General features: G+C 48.2%; 1 protein-coding gene across 3 annotated transcripts; it reads right to left on the reverse strand.

Annotated features, from left to right (window-relative positions):
* On the reverse strand, window positions 1–15,125 carry TMEM25 (transmembrane protein 25). 3 transcript variants are annotated; one of them, XM_083162517.1, is made up of 9 exons: window positions 14,927–15,125; window positions 11,284–11,359; window positions 8,837–9,070; window positions 6,518–6,757; window positions 6,261–6,389; window positions 5,516–5,543; window positions 3,614–3,714; window positions 2,920–2,988; window positions 1–1,459 (listed from the first exon to the last, which is right to left on the reverse strand). In XM_083162517.1, the coding sequence occupies exons 2-9, from the start codon at window positions 11,327–11,329 to the stop codon at window positions 1,386–1,388; spliced, it is 921 nt and encodes a 306-aa protein (XP_083018643.1). In that variant the 5' UTR covers window positions 11,330–11,359; window positions 14,927–15,125; the 3' UTR covers window positions 1–1,385. The 3 variants fall into 3 exon arrangements, with proteins under 3 accessions (XP_083018643.1, XP_083018644.1, XP_083018645.1); XM_083162518.1 differs by having other exon boundaries at window positions 14,971–15,102; XM_083162519.1 differs by having other exon boundaries at window positions 15,027–15,069.
* Window positions 15,126–18,531: the final 3,406 nt, after the last annotated feature.

Genomic DNA, 18,531 nt, shown 5'->3' on the forward strand with positions numbered 1-18,531 from the left:
TTCCATTTGGCCAATTTAAAAGGCTAATTAGAAACTTTGCAAAATGATCAGAGTTTATACACGAGGCAAAGATGTTAAAATAATAAGAAGATATGACAGATCTAAGATAAAGCGGCCTATCGTTATCACTAATGAGCCCATTACACATTAGGTACCTGTAACAGACCCAGCCTGTAACCTTATGTGGTCTTATGCCATGCAGAGTATGCCCGCTGATTGGGAAAGTTTATCACTTAGGAATTTTGCTGTAGGTATTTTACACCTCTACGTAAGTGATGATATCTGTTTTAAAGTTTATAAATTCATTTTACTTACCAAAGTGATTTTGCTTGGTGTCCTAGATCATGTTCCTCTGCTCAGAAATTATGAGGCAGTATGGATGGTGTAATGGTTAGCATTACTGCCTCACAGCACAGAGGACATGGGTTCAACTCCCACCATGGCCCAAACTGTGCGGAGTTTGTATATTCTTCCGATGCTTGCGTGGGTTTCCTCCGGGTGCTCCGGTTTCCTCCCACAATCCAAAAATATACTGGTAAGTCAATTGGCTCCCAACAAAATTAACCCTAGAATATCTGTGTGTGCTTGTATATGTGGTAGGGAATATAGAGTGTAAACTCCACTGGGGCAGGGACTGGTGTGAATGTTCAAATATTCTCTGTAAAGCGCTGCAGAATATGTGTGCACTATATAAATAACTGATAATAAATAAAGAATATTTTAGAACAAGTTGCATTGGCTTACAATATGGATGAGAGGTCTTAGGGGGTATTTAATCTCTGCCGATATTTCCATCTGTATTCAAACCCGGCGGGGACTTGCCTGCTACAGACCCGTCTCTCTATGGAGGAGAGTCTGTACTGTCGGAAACAGCCGTGGATTGTGGAATCCATGGCCGTTTAGTATAAAATATTATGTGGGACATTTACCGTCCATCCTCCCCGCCCAGCCCATGATCACCACTTCCCAGTCTCACCTGCAGCATTTCTTCTGAGATGGCCCTAAACTTTCCTACAACCTCCCAGCCTTGGAAATGTGCCCTCCCCTCCTCTGCCATTCTCTTTCTGGTGTCCACCCCTATACAATCTTTTTTACACTGCATATTTATGTTATTTGCACATTGCAATGATGTCATTATATCGAGTTGTGGCTTTATCACTACTTGTTGCTTCTTCTATCCCTGTGTACACCGCTACGGAATCCTTGTAGCTCCTTTATAAATAAGAGATAATAAAAGTCGCCACAATGAAGAAAATACTAGTTTTGATGTTACTGTTCCTTTAACATGAAGTAACAGATGCAATGCATTGTTCAGGTGTTTGCCACAGACCCAGTACAAGAAGGTTTAGCTATATGATGAATACATTCTGCTGATGGCCCAGGTGTCATAGCCAGATCTCATCGCTGCTCACACTCGATGCTCTATAGATGTAGCCAACCAGTGGGTAACGTTCAAGTCCTGGAGAAAAAGAGAGACATTAGTGCCAGATCATTAACCCCACACTAGTGATCAATAATGTATCAAGGAAAGGAGACTTTGGGGCTGACTCAGGCCCTTTTGTTATGGACAGAATTCCTCCCTGTCTCCAAGCGCAAACCACGGAAAGGAACGGCTTCAGCGAGATCCACACTCACCAAGTTGTTCGCTTGAGGAGGGGAGGATGCGGCAGCAGGGGCGACAGGCATTCCCCTGCACAGGCATTCCCCTGCACACGCAGGCGTGGCGATGCCTGCTTGGGGCGGGCAGCTGAGCTATTTTGAAATTTCTCACATGGCTCACGAGTTTACGGTCTGGCAGCCAATCGGGAGCAGCAGTGGTGGCTCCTGATTGGCTGCCCCACCGCTCTCTGCCTGGCTATCACGTCTTTCAATTGTGCCCGGCTGGCAGCTGTCCTGTTACAGCGAGTGGCAGAATTTCACTCCCCCTTGGCAACGAGCATTTCACTCCCCCTTAACAACGAGCATTTGACTTCCCCCTAGCAATGAGCATGTAGGTAAGCGGTACTTATGTGGTATAATGTGTAATGGCATAACGGTGTGTGGCATAATGTGTAACGGGCATCACAGTGTGTGGCACAATGTGTAATGTGCAGTGTGTCTAGCTGGCACAGTTTATCTAAGGGACACTACTGTGTGGTGTAATGTGAATTGGTAATATTGGGCCAGATGTATCAAACTTCAAAAGTGATAAAATGAAGAGTGATAAACAGCCAGCCAATCAGCTCCTACCTGCTATGTCACAGGCTAGGTTTGAAAAATGTCAGGTAGGAGCTGATTGGCTGGCTGTTTATCACTCTCCACTTTTTCACTTTTTGAAGTTTGATACATCTGACCTATTATGTGGCCATGCTCTAAATTTTTGATGTGCGCAATTGATGCCTCACCAGCACTGTGGGTGGAGCACAATGAGGGCCGCTAAAATCCATGCTTACCAAGAAAATTAGGCTTGGGCCGGCCCTGCCGGTGTGGTATAAGAGGATGAAATCAACCACCTGCTATTTTCACATTTATGCTATTATTGTGTGCTTATATATAGTGAAAGGGTGTACCCTTGTTCAGGTGATGTATTTAATAGTACTGTCAAACGCAAAGGGCTACGGCTATGCATAACACTTACTGACTGGTAGACCAACTGGCAGGGCGAAAAGAGTTAGGGCCAGATGCAGTAAGCTTCAAAAAGTGATAAAATGGAGAGGAATAAACAACCAACCAACATTTTTCAAACACAGTCTGTGACACGACAGTTAGGAGCTGATTGGCTGGTTGTTTATCACTCTCCATTTTATCACTTCTTGAAGCTTAATGCATCTGGCCCTTAAAAATTATCCATACAAGATTTCAGCAAACATTTGATTTGTTGTTTTATTGTAAGTTAAAAGCTTATAGTTAGTAGTTGTATATACATTATATAGCACGTACCTGTGTCATTCATACCCCCACAAGGTGCAGACACGTCCTCCTGTGTGTCACAGACAGAGTCACCTGGCCCTGTGGAGTAGATTATGTTACATGCAAAGTTTTACTGTGTTCTTCAGTGCATTTTTTTCTACCAAAAGGCCAATGCCAAAGCCATTTGTGATACTCATATTCAAGGGTTCTTGGCTAGGGAGCACTAAGAAACACTATCAAAGGGTACAATAGGCACATTCACATTGGTGGCAGAAGTGGGATTCATTATAAAGGGTACAATAGGCACATTCATATTGGTGGCAGAAGTGGGATTCATTATAAAGGGTACAATAGGCACATTCACATTGGTGGCAGAAGTGGGATTCCTTATAAAGGGTATAATAGGCACATTCATATTGGTGGCAGAAGTGGGATTCCTTATAAAGGGTATAATAGGCACATCCACATTGGTGGCAGCAATTGGATTCATTATAAAGGGTACAATAGGCACATCCACATTGGTGGCAGCAGTGGGATTCATAATGAAGGGTACAATAGGCACATCCACATTGGTGGCAGCAGTGGGATTCCTTATAAAGGGTACAATAGGCACATCCACATTGGTGGCAGCAGCGGGATTCGTTATAAAGGGTACAATAGGCACATTCACATTGGTGGCAGCGGTGGGATTAATTATGGAAGACGGTGAAGAACAGTTCTCTACCTCTTGCTTGTGGTCGGAGGTCATTGAGTTGCAGATTGGATGGCAGGGACATGTGCTCCCGGGGCAGGCAACTGTTATTCAGCTTCATGTTATTCGAGATGCTGTGGACAAGGATGAAGACACCTGGAGATTCCAAGCATACATAAAAGGTGCCCATACATCTACTATTACTTGCAAGCTTTATTTCTGTTGATACCACAATAAATTCTACCCTGCCAAGGCCACTTTCCCGAATTACTTACTGCAAATGCCGGGTCGTATCAGGGATAGGGGCACGGGACAGGAGTGACCCGGCATTTGCGGTCTGAAAGCTCTGTATCTTACCCGGCTTATTGTGACGTCACACAGGGGTTGGGCTCAGCGGCGGTGCATCATTGGGGGAGGGGGGGGGAGGAGGCAGCACTTGGAGCAGACAACGCTGCCTCCTTCGTACTGTGAACAGGACCTGGGTCACTCAACCCGGGTTACCTGTTCACACTGCTCCTTGACCCGGGTCAAACCCGTGTTCAACCCTGGTCGGGTTGCTTGGGGTGGCCCTTTCACACCGCACCTTGACCTTGGTTGGTGACGTAGTTCTTATACAGACTAAAGGCCCATACGCACTACACAATAATATATATATATATTTTTTTAAAGATGTATTGCTTAGAAGGGCCCTTCTCCATATCGTTAAGTACAATCAGTACATAGTTAGAAGCTGATTGGTTGGTACGTTATCTCTCTTCACGGTTTCATACATCTTATCTGTGAAAAGTTAGATTTCTGTATATTTGTGTAGCCTTCTACACAGGGACAGATTAAGGAGGGGGGGGCGTGGTGCACACAGGGGAAACACACAAGGTGTCAGTCTGACCTTGCAATTTCCAAGTACAAGTGCCCGGGGGCTTCTGCGGCTCTATATCTGGCATGCACTGTCCATGCAAACAGAGCAGAATGGTTCCCTAGTAACCTCTTCAGTGTCCTGTGACACATCAAGGCCAAGTCATTGGAGCACTTGGGAGGGCCACCAGGAGGGTGAGGTTTACACTGTGTATCATACAGTAGGGCCACTGTGACTATATTGGGGAGGGCTGGGTAATCTATTTTATTGGAGATGGCCCCCATAACTTAGTTTCCCCGCGGCCCTCACAAGCTTTATATCGGATGTTATTTCTCCTATATGCTTGCTGTGTCTGTAGTCTGATGGTAATGTAAGACCGGCTTGCTAGGCTGGGTATATTCACTGCCTAGCAATCAGGTAAACGCGGCACCACTGCCCAAATCATCACACTATGCTGAGAGCCCATGTGTACGCTTACATATTCGCTTGCACCCGGCCGCACAGACAGCCACATGCAAATGATTTTTCCTCTGCTTGTAATGAAGGCCAGGACTTACTTTTTATTTGAACGCTTTGCGCAGAATTGGGGGCGGGCGCACTTCATCTGCCCACGCTGAGCAGACAGGGGCACGCCTGTGTTTGCCCACCGTTTTTGTGGGCATGCCCATGAAACACTGGGCGGACCCCAGCAAATGCCCCCTGCTTGTCACTCAGGCACCAAGCTCCCCTGCGCAGACCCGCACCATCTGGGACAGGGCTGAACTGTACCTGTACGAACAGGACTGAGTCAGCCCCATAGTCTCACCTACAATGAATTTAAGCAATGCATTTGCCATACAAAAACAAGTGACCATGGGTCAGATGCACTAAGCTTCAAAAGTGATAAAATGGAGAGTAATAAACAGCCAGCCAATCAGCTCCTGCCTTACATTTTTCAAACACAGCCTGTGACATGGCAGGTAGGAGCTGATTGGCTGGCTATCACTCTACATTTTATTGCTTTTGAAGCTTAGTGCCTCTGGCTACATATGTGATAAAAGTCTAGTGTGGGAAGTACATAAGATATTTACTAATCTTCTCACCTTAGGGTCAGTCGGTTCTCCACGCCATCTAAAAAAATAGGAGTAAAGGCTCTGTAATTTTATTAAGGGGTTTCGCCCACACAGTATATGTGACTGCGTGGCTATACAATGTTACACTTCTCTCACCTTCTACCTGAACCCTTTATTATATTCCTATTCCCTGACATGAACAGGCTTCTAATACACTGTCACCTATATGTCCTGACATGAACAGGCTTCTATACGCTGTCACCTACATGTCCTGACATGAACAGGCTTCTATACGCTGTCACCTACATGTCCTGACATGAACAGGCTTCTATACGCTGTCACCTACATGTCCTGACATGAACAGGCTTCTATACGCTGTCACCTACATGTCCTGACATGAGCAGGCTTCTATACGCTGTCACCTACATGTCCTGACATGAGCAGGCTTCTATACGCTGTCACCTACATGTCCTGACATGAACAGGCTTCTATACGCTGTCACCCAAATGTCCTGACATGAACAGGCTTCTATACGCTGTCACCCACATGTCCTGACATGAACAGGCTTCTATACGCTGTCACCTACATGTCCTGACATGAACAGGCTTCTATACGCTGTCACCCACACGTCCTGACATGAACAGGCTTCTATACGCTGTCACCCACATGTCCTGACATAAACAGGCTTCTATACGCTGTCACCTACATGTCCTGACATGAACAGGCTTCTATACGCTGTCACCCACATGTCCTGACATAAACAGACTTCACTCACATTTCTCTTTCTTCCTCTTCAGAACAAGGCACCAAACCAGGATATTAACCAGCAGAATTCCAGCAGCCAGGGCAGAACCGGCGACAATAAGAACCAACAGGGAAATCTCTACTCGGGTTGAAAGGAGACCTATGATTGTAAAGTAGGAATAAGATTACTATGTATGTATTACTATGAAGAGACACCTGCAGTTTATGTAGACTACATTATATGATGGAACCATTACTGGTTGCTAAGTTATGATTTATGTGATTCACCCATTGCGGTCACAGGAGTTTGGCTGACGTCACTGTGCTCGGTGCTGATTTTTAGTCTCAGGCTGCCATTGCCCTCGACGTTGCGTGTGTCCAACAGAAGCAAACGGGAAGAGTTGACAAACTGTAGCCCATCTTGGTCTCGTATGGTGAAGCTGGAGGGAGGCCGGGTTTGTATTACTAGGAGAAGTAGGAGGGACAGTCCAGAGACATGAGGTTTTCTTACCGGAGAATCGGGCGGGACTGTAATGTAAGGTTGCATTCATCATAAGCAAATTATTTGTTATTAAGTTGTTCACGCTTATACAAATACATATTTTTCTCCCTTAAGGCCAGATGGATCAAGCTTTAAGTGGAGAGGGATAAACAACCAGCCAATCAGCTACTTTGGAAACACAGCCATTTTGGAAACACAGCCTGTAACATGGCAGGTAGGAGCTGATTGGCTGGCTGTTTTTCGCTCTCCATTTTATTACTTTTTGAAGCTTGATACATCTGGCCTCAGTGTCAAAAGCAAAACCACAAAATGACCATGTGTCAGCAGGGCAGTTCCAGTGGAGCACAAGCTCCAGGTGCCAAGAACTTTAGAGGCCACTGCAAGGATCCTTACGTCACATCTGCACTGAGGCAGACTACAATGACATGAGATGGAGCCAAGGTAAGTGATGGGGCTGGGGGGATGAGGATGGTGATGTGGCTGGGGGAATAGGAAGGTGATGGGGCTGAGAGCTGAGGATGCTGATGGGGCTGGGGATGAGGATGGTGGAGCTGAAGAAAGTGATGAGACTGTGGCTGAGGAAGGTGATGGAGCTGTGGCTGAGGAAGGTGATGGAGCTGTTGTGCAGGAAGGTGATGTGGGGGATGTCAGGGCCAATGTGTGTCATTTGTTTTCCCCATTGGAGGTCGCTTTATAATATTATGCTTGCTTTCTCTTTTCTATCAGGGGGATTTATGGGTATTTAGAACCCCACCCTCCTTTGTGCAATAGTGCACATAACCAATATATTATATAAAACTAGTCTTAAAGCTAGCAATCAGAGCAAATCTCCAACTATCCCTTCCCAACCACAGCAGGGCAGAAGCTACTGTAGCAGCCAGAGCAAGTCTACAACTATCCACCTACCCTTACCAACCACAGCAGGACATGAGCTGCTGCAGCAGCCAGAGCAAGTATCCAACTAACCACCTACCATACCCAACCACAGCAGGACAGATGCTACTGCAACAGCCAGAGCAAGTCTCCAACTATCCACCTACCCTTGCCAACCACAACAGGACAGAAACTACTGCAGCAGCCAGAGCAAGTCTCCAACTATCCACCTACCCTTGCCAACCACAGTAGGGCAGGAGCTGCTGCAGCAGCCAGAGCAAGTGTCCAACTAACCACCTACCATACCCAACCACAGCAGGACAGATGCTACTGCAGCAACCAGAGCAAGTCTCCAACTATTCATCTTCCCTTACCAACCACAGCAGGGCAGGAGCTGCTGCAGCAGCCAGAGCAGGTCTCTAACTATACACCTACCCTTCCCAACCACAGCAGGGCAGAGGCGGCTGCAGCAGCCATAGCAAGTCTCTAACTATCCACCTACCCTACCCAACCACAGCAGGGCAGAAGCTGCTGCAGCAGGCACAGCAAGGTTCCAACTATTCACCTTCCCTTCCCAACAACGGCAGGGCAGAAGCTGCTGCAGCAGCCAGACCAAATCTCCCACAATCCACCTTCTCTTCCCAACCACAGCAGGGCAGGAGCTGCTGCAGTAGCCAGAGCAGATCTCTAACTACCCGGCACCCCATCCCTACATGCGGCAATCCGGCTTGTCATAAGCCGGCGCCACAGGCTGTAATGCAACAGCAGGAGGGGGGGCGGGGCGCTAATCACTGGCAACCCAGAGAATTTTCCGGGCTTGCCAGCCTGGGCATTAAGGCTTAGCCCGGAAATTTCTCGGGATTACCAGTAAGGTGGTTAAGCTGATATGGTAGTGTGCTAAGTTTGAATACGATCAGTTAAAGCAGTGGTTCTCACCGCAGTCCTCAAGGACCCCCCAACAGTACACGTTTTGCAGGTCACCTGGCAGGTGAACAGGTGCACTCATTAGTCACTGACACATTTTAAAGATCACAGGTGGAGCTAATTATTTCCCCTTTGGTTGTGTGTGGAGACCTGGAAAACGTGCACTGTTGGGAGTCCTTGAGGACTGAGGTTGAGAACCACAGAGTTAAAGCATTCAAGACTTATCGTGGAACATCCATACACGCATACACACACGCACAAACATCGTTCAATTATACGCCTGTAGATCAGCGTGTACACATACTCACAGTGTATGTTCAGTAACTCTTCTCCTCGGATTTCTGTCTGGTTGCAGTTTTCCCCAACAATCTCTTCAAGAGACAATGTACTAGAGCTGCTGGAAGCTACTGGCAGCAGAAACGGGGGCTCTCTACCAAGCCCTACATCCTGCTTTATACCATTCAGGTACCAGCTGAGAGTGGAGCCGCTGGCCTCACAGTATGTTCCATGAGTCCCATCCTTGTAGTCTGCATTCCCACGTCCTGGAACAGACACATATAAGAGAAACTTTATGAAGGGAAAATAAATGGGCAGGAAGCACTGACCTCGACTGGTGTATTCCGCCACACACCACCGTGTACAGCATTGTTAATAATCACATATGCACTAACATAAACTATTATTAACCCCTTCAGTGGTAATCCCGAGAATTTTCCGGGCTATACTTCAGTGCCCAGACTGGAAACACGGAAATTCTCAGGATTGCCGCTGCTTAACGCCCAGCTTTGGGTGCTGCCCGGCCCCGGGAGACAGAGTGATGTTTCCTAACATGTTTGCTCCTTAAAAAAAAAAAAAAAAAAACACCACTAAAGGGGTTAACGCAAAGTACAGCTCTAAGAGTTATCCTTTGCGAAGTGCCGCTGTCGCTGGACTTCTGGGTCTGCCACTCTGGAGTCCCTGCGCAGAGTGACAGCAGCGGATACAGGGCATGCTGGAAGAGACCCATGCCGGAACCCTCCAAGAGAGATGCAGAGTGAAGTCTTCTATAGGGTAACACCAGCTTTTGCTGGCAATATGCTCCACAGTGAAACCCCAATGTGCGGTGTTTGGGCCTTATTCTAGTTCACTCTTAGAGGCAAATTCCTTCTTAGATGGACAAAACCATGTGCACTGCAGGTGGGGCAGATGTAACATGTGCAGAGAGAATTAGATTCGGGTGAGTTATTTTGTTTCTGTGCAGGGAAAATACTGACTGCTTTATTTTTACACTGCAATATAGATCTCACTTTGAAGAAAAACCCCACCCAAGTCTAATTCTCTCTGCACATGTTACATCTGCATCACCTGCAGTGCACATGGTTTTGTCCATCTAAGAAGGAATTTGAGTCTAAGAGTGAACTAGAATAAGGCCCTTTGTGCATTGGGAAATGTGGTAAAAAAACCCGAAAAATAGTGCAGTTTGATTTTACTGAAATACTAACACAGCCGGGCGTAGCCCTGTGATTTTCCAGTGAAAATTATGTTTTCTGTACACAGAACCCTCCTCTTATAAAATGCCCCTGCATATAGTTAAATAATAATTGTTGGTGGTCTGTTTCATCTCTGTGGCTGGGGGAAGTGTATCTGGGAATAGAGAGATCCATTGACCTGTCTAATGGAGGGTCCAGTATTTATGTAGGCGTGCACAAAGTAAGGCTTGGTACACACTACACGGTATTGTGCTGAACATTCACACTGCACAAAAATCATCTGTCGGCGCAATACATCGGTACGTCCCATGTTTACATACATGTAGTCATCCAGGGAGTTGGCCCATCTGACGTGCAGTACACCAGATGGGACGGGTAATACATATGGAGCTGCCCTCATTCAGCGGGGGTCTGGCAGTCGGACCTCCAACCGCTAGCCCCCGCCAGCCTATGGAAGGGGACGTGCACGCAAGAGCCGCTTGCGCGTCCCCCTCCAATGGAACTTCCCGTCGCTGTCTGCCGATCCCTAACCCTGCCCATCTCCCTGAAGCGGAGACGGGCAGGAATCCCCTGCTGCCCGAAAACTGGGACACGCATGTGTGTGAGACGCTCGCGCGTCCCAGTCAGATGGAGCACCTCTCCCCCGGCGATCACCAGCGAGTGCATTCTGGCGAGCCCCGACGCTGGCTGAGAGGAGCTCATCTGTAGGTCATAGGTTTGACTTAAATAGGTCAAAATGACTAAAGTCAACACAAACATTAGGTCGACAATGGAAAGATGGACAGTCAAAAGGTCAACATGAGTGTACCGATTTATCGCTTAGTGTGTATGCAGCCTAAAATCTATCATGGGGCCTTATTTTGGTTCATTCTTTCTGACAAAATCCTTCTTAGATGGGCAAAACCATGTGCACTGCAGGGGGGGCAGATGTAACATGTGCAGAGAGAATTAGATTTGGGTGGGGTTTTACTTCAAAGTGAGATCTATATTGCAGTGTAAAAATAAAGCAGTCAGTATTTTCCCTGCACAGAAACAAAATAACTCACCCAAATCTAATTCTCTCTGCACATGTTACATCTGCCCCCCCTGCAGTGCACATGGTTTTGTCCATCTAAGAAGGATTTTGTCAGAAAGAATGAACCAAAATAAGGCCCATGGTTTGTTGGTCAAATATGATTATATCATCAAAAACTAATTTGGAAGAGGGTGTAATTTCACACAACACACATATTTATTCTCTACAAAGATCAACGTTATGCTCAAACATTCATGTATAAATCACCCACCTCTCTGAAACAATGGCGGGAGCAGCAGGAGTGAAATCCACAACATGTTGTAGGGATAATCAGAGCGTCCTCATTCCTGGGGAAACAGAATTCATCTCATTCTTGTTTTGCAGCAGTGGGTGGTATAGCGCACAGATAATGGGCCTGATCGTATTGCTGCACATTGGCCGGCCGGGCAGCTGTCCATATACTGCGGATGCATACGAATTGTAGCGCATATGCGCAAGGCCGTCCTGCCCTTGGGGGCTTCATTGTGCTCACCATGCTGCGGGCTCGGTGGCTCGCCACAGGTTCTATTCTCCCTCTATGGTGGTCGTGGACCACCACGTGGGATAATAGCCGCTGTCGGGATTTAACAGTCGGGATTCCAATGGCGGTATAGTGGCATCGGGATCCGGACTTTCGGGAGGTCATCCAGCACCTGTTGGAAGGTGGTAATCGGCCACTTTCTTGAAGGGTCAGGAAAAACACCGGCCCCGATCCGACTGCTTCTATGACAGCCACCAGGTTAGTCCTGGGCTACACTCCAAAAATGAGCTGTCCATCGACCAAGTCTGAATTAGACCCCAGATCTAGTTGATAGGTGGACAGCGCTAGATAGACAAAGGTGGTACATCGGCAAACGTTAGGTAGACACCAATCACACATTGGCAGCATTGTGCATTGTAGAAGATAGATCACCATCGATGGAATGGAATATACAGTATTAGTCAGAACTAAAGGTCGATGTGATCTAGTTCAACGGAACTAATATGAGACATTGAAATTATCGGCAGCGCATACATAGACATCACTAGGAGCCGCACTTAAAAGATCAACAGCATAATATGTAGACATTACTAATATAGAGCAGAGGTTCCCAAACGAGGTCCTCAAGGCACCCCAACGGTCCAGGTTTTAGGTATATCCATGGCTCAGCACAGATGGTTAAATCAGACTGACTGAGTTACTAATTAAGTCACCTGTGGCCAAGCATGGATATACTTAATACCTGGACCGTTGGGGAACCTATGATATAGACACTTAAAAGATTGATGTTAATAAGATACAACATAGGGAGCAATGCAGACCTGCTCGGTGTGGTCCGAATTCGCTCCCTCGGCCGATGTGGGGGTTTGCGCAAGCGCGAATATGAGCATGTGCAAACCCCTGGCGCAGCCACCTTGGGTGAGTTCCACACTCGCTGGGGTGTTCAGATAGGCAGACAGGGGGCGGTCACTGGAGACCAGGCAGAGTTTTATGGGCATGCCCACAAAAACAGTGGGAGGGCCCATGGAAATGCTGAGCGAACCCCTGCGAGTCCATGCCCAGGCTTGTGGCTGACATCGCATGAAGTCAGCGTCCACCCGGAATTCGGCGGACAAAGGCCATTTGAAAAGTAAACATAGACTTACAGTTAATACAAAAGGGTATACAAATATTTGAATGGGTGGCATTTACCTGGATACAGGGGGGGGGGGGGGCATTGTCTTAGGATACAAGATTAGAGGGTGCACGATGGCCAGACACTCCTGACACCATTATAGTAAGGCATTGGGCCCGATTCAGTAATGATCAGTCCCCGGCGTACTAGCACTGGAGACCGATGTTTTATTCTAATGTGCGCATGTGCAGGGCTGTTGTGCGGTACACACAAGGGGGGGTGGAGATGGTCAGGTGGTCGGCATATGGGGACGCATGTGGGCGTACCCACAAAAACGGTGGGTGCGCACAGGAAGACGCTGGGCATCCTGCCGGGGGCGGGTAGCTGGCATCGAATGACGTCAGTGCCCACTCCGTTCTCAGAGCTGGATGCCGCAAATATAGGTCAGTCAAGACTGACATACAGTATTTGTGAACAGGGAAAAAAATCATTTGATGGTCGGCGAACATCGAATGATTTTACCCCTGTACGCATGGATGTTTATGCTAAACATCCATTGCAATCGATGGCGCAGTGGTGGGGGAAAGTTAGGTTTAGGCACTGGTGGGGGACTTAGGGTTCGGCTGCAGGGTGAGGGGTTAGGTTACAGGGTACTTGTTTCCTAGCACGGCGCCCACTAAGCAAATAGCTTATAGCTTAGTGGGCTATTCTGCATAGGAACATCGCATTGCAAGGGCCATTTAAGTGCCGTGCCATGCGATGCGATTTTTGAATGTAATTTATTCACTGCTCTGTGTGCCCCAGGGGATCGCATCACATCGCATCGCACCTCCCGCAAAATTGCATGCGATTTTATAGGGTGTGCGATGCCATTACATTAGTTATACAAGAATATGATTCTATGACATACAAAGAGGTTTTAGGCATCCCCCACCCCGAAGCGTGGCAAGCGCAGCGAAACCCACGAGGGGCAGCGGAACGTGTCCTCCGACCTTTTCATACCCCCACTATCCACGTCGGCGGGGAATTGATATTATATAGTGTGGCGAGCACAGCGAGCCCGAAGCATGGCGAGCGGAATACATGTAAAGTAATCCGCGTCCCCTCGCAGGGCGCGCTGCGATCGCCACGCTTCGGGCTCGGTGGATTGCTGCGCTCGCCACACTATATAAATTCAACTCCACGCCGACGTGGATAGTGAGGGTATGAAAACGTCAGAGAACGCGTGGATAGTGGGGGGGGGGGGGGTGCGTAAAACATCATTGTATGTCATACAGTGATACAATTTTATAGCTAATGTAATGGCATCGCACACCCTATAAAATCTCATGCGATCAAATGCGATTTTGGGGGAGGTGCGATGCGATCCCCTGGGGCACGGCAATAAAATGGCCCACGCGATGAGATGCGATTTCACTACATTAACGTACGTAGGAAATCTGGGCGCCGTGCTAGGAAACAAGTACTGGTTAAAGTTAGGCACTAGATTGGAGGGTAAAGCTCAGGCTCTGAGGTGGGGGTGGGGTTTGGGCAAGAGAGGGTCAGGATTAGGGGGGAAGATGGTACATACGGGTTGGTCTATTGATCACATCCTGCCCTCCGACATATCGTATGTATCCCATTTTCTACAAGGATTTCCAACATGTATAATTTCCCTGACTCAAGCCCCATACACACTAGGCTATAGGGGCCGCGGCTAGTTAACAATATCGGCCATGGCCGCGGGCGACCGATATTGTGCGTATACACTGAATAATATCGGCCTCCAATATCGTTTAGCGATATCACCCAGGCCCGCTAAACATGCAGGTTGTTTGGCTATATAGCCACATTGACCTTCACCTTTGGACGACATAAACCTTTCTGAGCGATATATGTCACAATATTGCCTAGTGTGTATGGGGCTTCAGGCACCAGCAGTACAGGGAACTGCTGCAATAAATCGCAGATGAATGGGCTCCTTAAGGTCTGAACTCAACTTGACTACTTCTGTCTACTCCAAGAAGTCATCCAGAGGTTATAACAGCTATTAATCATTGTGATTGGCCACATTACTTTTGCTTTGGCAAGAAGTGCTGGTATCTTTCCAATAACCCTGAGTCACAAAGTAAGAAGATACTGAGAATAGCAATATATGCTTATGCACACACCAAGGATCACTGTGTGCTCAGGCTTACTAATACCATATCACAGGTATACTGTGATGATGCATGCACTGCAGAATCACAAACCTATAGTAGGGTCCCCTCTACTTAGCCAAGGCATATGTAGTGCACTCACCTGCACTGCATTCAGTTCCAGCGTGCTAATGCTCCTGTGCTCACCTCACTCACAGGAGTCCTGTGGCAGTGCAGGATCACACAAGCCATTGGTAATGTACCTGCAGCATCAGCAGCTTCTCTGGCCTGATCAGCCACTGCAGTATTATTCCAAGTGGCACGCATCCAGCTAACACACTGCACCACTACTTCATGGCCAGCAGAGGGCGGACTCCACTAAGTATTGCGTTTGTTATGGTAATTCGAAGAGCACTTGGGTCATAGTCGGAAATGAATGTATGCGCTTTTCTGTTACATAGTATTGTATTACGTGACTATAAACAAATAAACAAACTTTTTACAATAACAGTCACTTTTTGTAGCCACATTATAGTCTTCGGTAGAGAATTCGGTACTTGTGTACTACTATCACGGCGCCCATCGCATCGCAGACCATAAGGCATGCGATGTGATGCGATGCGACGAGATGTCCCCCGATGTCATACAATGTTAAAATCGTATAGCATTGTATATGGCATACAAGGCCATACAATGCGATGCGATGCGCAGAGGCGTAACTATAGCACCGCAGCCCCCGCGGCCGCGCTGTGCATGTGTGGGCGCCGGGGGGCCGTGGTGCTATAGTTAGCCCCCTCCCGTCCGCCCATCTGCCGCCTGCCAATCCGCCGCCCGCAGCCTTACCTGATTTCACTGGTCCCGTCCCTTGCTGGCTTCATTCTTCTGCTAGTGAGACGGACCACAATAAAATGTCCGCCCCATATAGCAGACAGTACTGTCTGCTGTATGGGGGCGGACATTTTGTATTGGTCCGTCTCACTAGCAGAAGAATGAAGCCAGCAAGGGAGCCGGGACGGGACCAGCAAGACAGGTAAGGCTGCGGGCGGGGGGTGCGGCGGGGGGCGCCCCCCATTAACGGCGGGGGGGCGCCCAATTCATAGTTACGCCACTGGCGATGCGATTATAAATTGTATAAGCACCCTAATGGGGGCTTACAATGTTAAATGCACCCTCACGCCACCCCCACTATGAACGTGAACCCGAAGCGTGGCGAGCGGCGGCGGTACGCGTCCTACGACCTTTTCATACCCCCACTATCCACGCCGGCGTGGACTTGAATTTAAATAGTGTGGCGAGCACAGCGAGCCACCGAGCCCGAAGCGTTCCCGTTCAAAGTGGGGGTGGCGTGGGGGTGCATTTAACATTGTAAGCCCCCATTAGGGTGCTTATACAATTAAACATCGTATAGAGGGCTTATACAATTTAGAAATCGCATCGAAGTGCATCGGGTGTATGGCATGCGATGCGATGATATGGTGTGCGACCAAATATCGTGGGCGCCATGCTAGTACACAAGTACAGAGAATTCAATTATTCACATTGTCACTGTCATGCAACATGGCAAGTTTTATCGGGATTGGGTAAAACCCAGAATGGTCTGGACCAAACCAGATCCCTGCAGCAATCTTAGCCACTGTGGAGATAGTAATGTGCTTTCCCGTTCCGTCTGAGGGGCCCACTGCTGCCACGGTCACCCTTACCTGTGACTCACTGTTTCTCCCTGTCACACTCTGCCTCCCCCTGCCTCTCCCAGTCACCCACTGCCTTGTTGCATATTGTGAACTAGAGTTGGGCAGGGGTTAAAGTGAGGGAGAACGGGGTAGAACTGAGTTGGAACATTTTAACCTTCACATTGGCCCTGCACAGTAATTCTTACAGAAAAGCATTCTAGTTTGCAGGGGGATGCCAAAACCCTACCACTGGCCCTGTCTCTGCCTAATGGGGGATGGGGAGGGGAGGTAATTAGGTGGCATAGAGAAATGACTTCCCCCACCTCTGCATTATCACTTTAATCCCTGGGGTTGGGGTGGAGAATGGGGGCCCACATTATAATTTTGCACCTGGGCTCGCCACACACAAGTCCCACCACTGGTGACAGCAGTTACTGGAAAGACAGGGAGAGATCACAGCCTTTTTCTTTCTGTATGATCTGGGAATGTGGCAAAGAGCAAGTAACCAGCATGGCAACAGGCATGTGACCCCCCTCCCGGCAAGCAGTGGTGCCGAAAAGGGGTAGGGGGGGGGCAGGTACTTTTTACCTGGGCATGTGCCTGATGGAGGGTCCCACTGCCCCCTCCATTCCCGCAGAGACCCAGGCAGTGGGAGTAGAAGGGACAGGCTTCAGCACATCCTCTCTCCCCAGACCAGCACACACTGCTGTTGAGCGGGGTAGAAAGGCAGCTGCAGCGGCAGACTGTCCTCTCTCTCCCTGAGCGGGTGTCCTACCAGCCAGTCTGCCACCCTCCCGGATGGTCTGCTAAGTTTTTTTTACCACAGGGGTGGGGTGGAGAATGGGGGCCCCCTGCTATTGACCACGCCCCTTTTTTCTAGGCCCGGCTGCATTGTTGAAGTCTCTGCTGGCAAGAAGCATGAGCCCCCTGGCAATGAGCATGTAACCTTGGCAATGAGCATGTAAGGAAGAAGCACTTCAGGGGGAATTATGTGTGTAAGCAGCAATACATCTTTTGCCATGAAACCCCTGGCAACAAGTAATTAGAAACCTTACTGTCCGGAATCATTTACAAGGGGCTTTTTTGTATGTGAAACATAAAATGATGTCAGTGGCATAAATGTAATAGGCATTACTGTGTGTGGCGCAAAATGTTATAAGCATGGTGTGTGGCATAAAGTAAATAAAGTATTAAGGTGTATGTCATGTGCAATGGGCATTATGGTGTGTGGCATAATGTGCAATGGGCATTATGGTGTGTGGCATAATGTATAACGTGGTGGAGTGGGGGTGACACTGGGTAGGGGTAGAGCAGGGGCCATGTTCACACTCTCCTGCTCTCATTCTGTCTGCAAGGTTCTTCCTTCTGCTGTACACAAGAGGGAGACCTCAGTTTGCTCTGGTAGGGGGCCCCGGGGTACAATATTTAGTATCCCCAGGTGTACTTGGAGCCAGTGTGAGTCTTCTTGACACCCTAGACAAATCTTCAACCTAGTAAAATTATAGTGAAACTCCCCAAACCCCACACTGCCACCAATCCCCCCCCCCCCCCAGACCCAGGTGCACTGGGCAGTGTGATGAGCTGTGTTATGATAGTACTGTCCCTGCTGGGTGCACGGTCTCCTACCTTTATTCTATCAGCAAAGTATGGGCCAGCTTCCGATGGTTATGGTATAATGGGCCGACAATGACTAGGTTGACTACGAATGGTCGACAGTAACTACGTTGACACCTGAATATGGTCAACATACCATAGGTTGACATTGCCAGAAGGTCGACACATGCTTATGGTTGACATGGCCGACATGAGTTTTGCATATTTGTGTTGTTTATGTCGACGTGGGGATTTTATACGTGTACCGCTGGCCTTGGCACACTATTATATTCTCACTCTTTGCCCGCTTGGCTAGTAAAGTATGAACTAAGTCGGTTTACACCAAAAGAACATGAAAAACTTCTGCCAACCATGCCCAAGTCGACCTTCTATCAATGCTGAGCTATGGTATGTCGACCATTTCCAGGTGTTGACCTAGTCACTGTGGACCATTAGTGGGCGACCGAGTGACTGTAGACCCAGTGACCCAGGGACCATATACCCT

The sequence above is a fragment of the Crinia signifera genome, chromosome 19 (assembly GCF_055691185.1).
Source record: "Crinia signifera chromosome 19, ASM5569118v1, whole genome shotgun sequence".
NCBI lineage: Eukaryota > Metazoa > Chordata > Amphibia > Anura > Myobatrachidae > Crinia > Crinia signifera.